Source organism: Geospiza fortis, unplaced genomic scaffold (assembly GCF_000277835.1).
Source record: "Geospiza fortis unplaced genomic scaffold, GeoFor_1.0 scaffold37, whole genome shotgun sequence".
Classification (NCBI taxonomy): Eukaryota; Metazoa; Chordata; class Aves; order Passeriformes; family Thraupidae; genus Geospiza; species Geospiza fortis.
In genome coordinates this window covers 1,607,294-1,612,125 of record NW_005054449.1, presented here as the reverse complement: position 1 = coordinate 1,612,125, position 4,832 = coordinate 1,607,294, and the positions used below count along the sequence as shown (strand labels likewise).

General features: G+C 49.2%; 1 protein-coding gene across 1 annotated transcript in view; it reads left to right on the top strand.

Moving 5' to 3' along the window:
• Positions 1-137: 137 nt before the first annotated feature.
• The window catches only part of MEGF6 (multiple EGF like domains 6), a 50,610-nt gene continuing 45,915 nt past the window's right edge, over positions 138-4,832 (top strand). The window contains exon 1 of the mRNA XM_031062500.1: positions 138-667. Coding sequence (XP_030918360.1) covers positions 526-667 — 142 coding nt within the window. The 5' untranslated portion in view covers positions 138-525. The remainder of the gene's footprint in view (positions 668-4,832) is intronic.

Genomic DNA, 4,832 nt, shown 5'->3' with positions numbered 1-4,832 from the left:
GGCCGAGCCGCCCGCGCCGCCCCGCGCATCCCCTGCTCCGTCCCGTCCCTGCCGCGTCCCGCTCCATCCCTGCTCCATTCCTGCCCCATTCCTGCCGTGTCCCGTCCCTGCCGTGTCCCGTTCCAGCCCGGTTCTGTCCCCGCTCCATCCCCCCTCTGTCCCGCTCCATCTCAGCTCCATCTCTGCTCCATCCCTGCCGTGTCCCGCTCCATCTCTGCTCTATCCCTGCCGTGTACCGTTCCAGTCCGGTTCTGTCCCCGCTCCATCCCCGTCCTGTCCCGCTCTATTCCTGCTCCATTCCTGCCGTGTCCCGCTCCATCCCTCCTCCATCCCTGCCCCGTCCGTGCCGTGTCCCGCTCCATCTCTGCTCCATACCCACCCTGTCCTGTTCCAGCCCGGTTCAGTCCCGCTCCGTCCGCACTCTGTCCCCGCTCCATCCCCGCTCTGTGCCGCTCCATCTCTGCCCCGTCGCGTTCCGTTCTGCCCCGTTCTGTCCCCGCTCCATCCCTGCCCCGTGCCGCTCTCATGGGCCGGCCCTGGGCGCTGCTGTGGTGCCTGGGCTGCCTGGGCGGCATCCCGGGCTCCTCCGGCGAGCACTACCGCTACCTGTGGAGGAGCTGCTACCCCTGCTACCTGGGGCGAGCGGGGTACCCCAACCTGCGGCCAGGTACGTGCGTGCCCTGGGATGATCCCTGTACAATCAGGCTCTTGGTGGGTTCTGTGTGCCGGGCTGGGGCTCCCTGAAGGGCTCTGCCTCGAGGGGTTTGTCCCCAGATCCTCCAGCTGCAGGGTGGGGGTCCCAGGCTGGCAGCCACCCAAGTGACAAGACTGGTGACCTGGCCTATATGTGCCTCTACTTTTTATTATTATATTTATTTTTTACATTATTGTTATTACTAATACAGCTATTATTATTATTATTATTATTATTATTATTATTATTATTATTATTATCATTATCATTATCATTATCATTATCATTATCATTATCATTATTACATTATATTTATCATTATTATTTGTATTATTATATTCCTATTATATATATTACAATTATCACTATTATTTTCCCATTATATTTATTATTATTATTATTAGATTCCTATTATATTTATTATCATCATCATTATTATTATTATCATTATTGCTATTATTACTATTGTTATTGTCGTTATTATTCTTCAGTGCATTTCTTACTCTGAAAAATCAGTTCTGGCAGAGGGGGAGAGGAACAGGAGTTTCTCCACATTTATTTTGTTACTGCCCAGCTGGGTTAAAGATAGCTCCAGTGCCACATTCCTTAAAAAGCCAAATGCATGCGTTTTGCTAAGGTATGTAGATTGGCTTTTTTTCCTCAGCTCCAAAGATCTCGCCCCAGTCCAGGGCAAAAAGTGAAAATTTGGTGTTTTTAACATGAAAAAATGGTGCCTTTCTGTCTGGGTGAGGTTTGTTGGGGCTGTGTGAGTGCTGCTCAGCAGATTCTCCCCAGGACAAGGCTCGGTGTTATTTGGGGTTGGGTTTTGTGCGAGGGGAATCCTCTGGCAGCAGCAGAGCTGGGCACGGCCGGGGGATGAGGCAGAGGAGCCGTGTCAGGGATCACTGCCCTGGAACATTCAGCCTCAGTGTATTTTGGAAGCAATTCCCAGCCTGCTGCAGCGTGGGAAGAGCTTGGCCAGGCTTCCCATGGAGCAGGTGGAGGGGATGGAGCCCTCGGTGCTCCCACTGCAGTGGCTCATGTGGGGTGGCATCTGGGGACACGGAGCCAGGTGTGAATTCTGAACCCTCCCTTCCTCCTCTGCGCGTGCTTAGCTGCCTCCACGGCAGGGAAAGCTTGTGGGGATTTAGGAAATAATAGAGAATATGTGAAGGTCACTGAAGAATTGGGATGATTGGGCGTAATGCAGACATCAAGGAATGCATTATCTCATCCTGGGATAATGCTGATAAATAAATAAATGCCCCAAGCAGTGATATCAGAAGAGTTGTGAGCTGTGCCAGAGCTTCAGGAAGGGGCGAGTCGCTGCCTTGTTATTTATAGATCAGATGTTTGTCTCGAGCTCACATCGTGTTTGCTGTCTCCATCCAACTGTGTTGGCTCAAAGTAACTCTCCAAGACAGGCTCCTGAGATCCAGCTTTGTGCTGGATCCAACCTTCCCTTCCCTAGTGCAGAATTCCTCAGATCCTCAGGATCCTGATCCTGTTTCTGCTCCTCTCGGCTCCATGGACAGGCAGCTCTGTGCAGGCTTGGCTTTATCTTTATCCTTGGTGTGAGGTGCACAGCTGAGGGGTTTCCTCATGGGTTTTTTGTCCATCTTGTGACTTATCCTAAACTGGTATCACTGTGTGTCACAACATCTTTTATGAAAAATCCTTTCTTTAGGATTTTTCCTCCTGAGAAGCTGAGAGGCCTCAGGAACAAAGTGTACACATTGATTATCTGCTGCTGTGGAATGCAACAGGTGCATCTGTGATTGGTCTCATGTGGTTGTTTCTAATTAATGGCCAATCACAGCCCAGCTAGCTCGGACAGACAGTTTGAGTCCGAGCCTTTGTTATTATTCTTTCTTTTTCTGTTCTTAGCCAGCCTTCTGATGAAATCCTTTCTTCTATTCTTTTAGTATAGTTTTAATGTAATATATATCATAAAATAATAAATCAAGACTTCTGAAACATGGAGTCAGATCCTCGTCTATTCCCTCATCCTCAGACCCCTGTGATCACGGTCACAACTGTGGGTTTGCTTAATTTGGTTAATTTCTCCTTCTATGCCTGAGCTTCTCTCTGACAGGTAAGAGGAGTTCTCTTGGTGTGATTTTAGAGTCCCAGACGTTGTCTTGGTGTGATTTTTAGGGTCAGTGTGCTGCTCTCCCTGCAGTTCCCATCCGCCCAGGCAGCACACGCGTCCCCACAGCCGTGTCCCCTCAGCAGGCAGCTGCCACAAGGCACAAAGCTCTGCTGTGTGCACATCACCGGCAGCTCTGTGCGTGCCAGGAGAGGGAGGAGGTGCTCTCTGCTCTCTCACTGAGCTCTGGGTGCCTTGATGTGCTCCCCGTGTGCAGACAGGGCTCTGCTGGGGCTTGGTGTCACCGCGATGGCCCATGGCAGCCCTGGGTGTTGTGTCCTTACACAGCCGCCCCTACAGGAGGAGCTTTGTGCTCTGCTGGGGACTCACCATCCATCATCACCGGGATAACCTCTCTAAAGCAGAAACCAGCAGAGCTGTTGTTTGATCCTGCTCCATTAGCTCCTTCAACAGCTACCCCAGAATTGTGAGATTCACATTCTCTGAGCAGAAAGTTCTCTCAGTTCTTTCAACAGCTACCCCAGAATTGTGAGATTCGCATTCTCTGAGCGGAGAGAGACAGTTCTCTCAGTTCTAGTTTTCCTGGAGAAGCAGAGAATAGAATGATCAAACCAATTCTTGTCTCATTTGCTGCTCCTGTGTTTGTGCACGAGTGCAGTGCGTTGTGGAATGTTGTTTACCTGACGGGGTTTGGTAATTGGATTTTGGTGTGTTTTGTTTTCTTGGCCAATCTCTGCAAGCTGTGTCCTGACAGTCAGGGAGGAGAAAGCCACGAGATTTTGTTCCGTTTAGTTCTTGTTCAGTTTCACTTTAGCGGTAGTGTAATATATTATAGAACAATATAGTATAATAAAATAATTAATTAGCCTTCTGATATCATGGAGTCCTGTGTAAGAGTGTGCTTCTTGCTGATGGAGTGATAAAATTATTTTTTGTCTCCTTAAAAGGGAAGAAGTCCAGAAGTCTCTTTCTTTGATTAAGTGAAAAGACGCTTCATAGGACTTAGGGGACTTCAAATTTAAGGATAGCTAATTGTACAGAAGCTAAAAAGTCTTGCCTAGGCAATTAACTAAAAAAAGGAATGAACAAAGAAACTAAATTACTTTTGTGAGGTGTTTTTATTAGAAGCAGGAACGTCTAGCGCTTGGCTTAGTTTTCCTGTTTGTTGTTTTGCCTTTTATTAAACCTTTTTGTTTCTAACACTGCAACAAAAGCCATCCTGCTAATTATTGTGCCTCTAAGAGTAGCTGAACTATCTTAAGTACATTATAGGCCTCCTAGAGCTCGAAGAAGTTATTATGACGGTCCTGCTCATCATTCATCTTGCCATTCAGACAAAATTTCACCTATACAGGGGCTCCATTCCCAGCTCCGTGCCTGGGAATCCACAGGGAGATCTTTCACTCAGAGTGACAGCCTGCACAGGGGTAAAAAACAGTGATGAGAGAAGGTTGGAGAGGGTGAGAGCAGCAGCAAGTCCAGAGCAAGTCCAGGTGCTTGTTGCTGCCTGCACCTCTGCTCCGTGCTGAGTAATTCCTAATTACAGCCCCATCCCCAGGCACTCAGGGGAGCTCAGGGGGGAGCTGGGCCACTCTTCCAGCCCCACAGCTCGGGGGCAGGAGAAGGTGAGCTGAGGACAAAGCCAGGAGCTGAGGCAAAGCAGAGTTTGCACTGCAGCAGATTGTTCTAAAGCCGATGCATCCATTCCTTTGGAATCCTCTGCTGGGCATGGCACAGGTGGTGTGGGAAAGCTCTGGGCATCTCCCACCTGCACTGGAAGGAATACTGACCTCAATAATTCCCTGCAGCTCTTGAAGTGCTCTCTCAAATGCCTGGTTTAGGGTGAGATGGAAGCTGAGGCTTCCCAGCCATCCTTCCTCAGCCCAGAGGAGGAAAAAACTTCCAGGCTAGCAGAGAGGAGATGAAGCATTGTCCTCTCCCATGGCCTCCTTGCACTGCTGGACTTTGCCATGGCTGTTCTGTCTGCACACAGGGAGTGTGGAATAACAGGGCATCAGAATTCCTCAG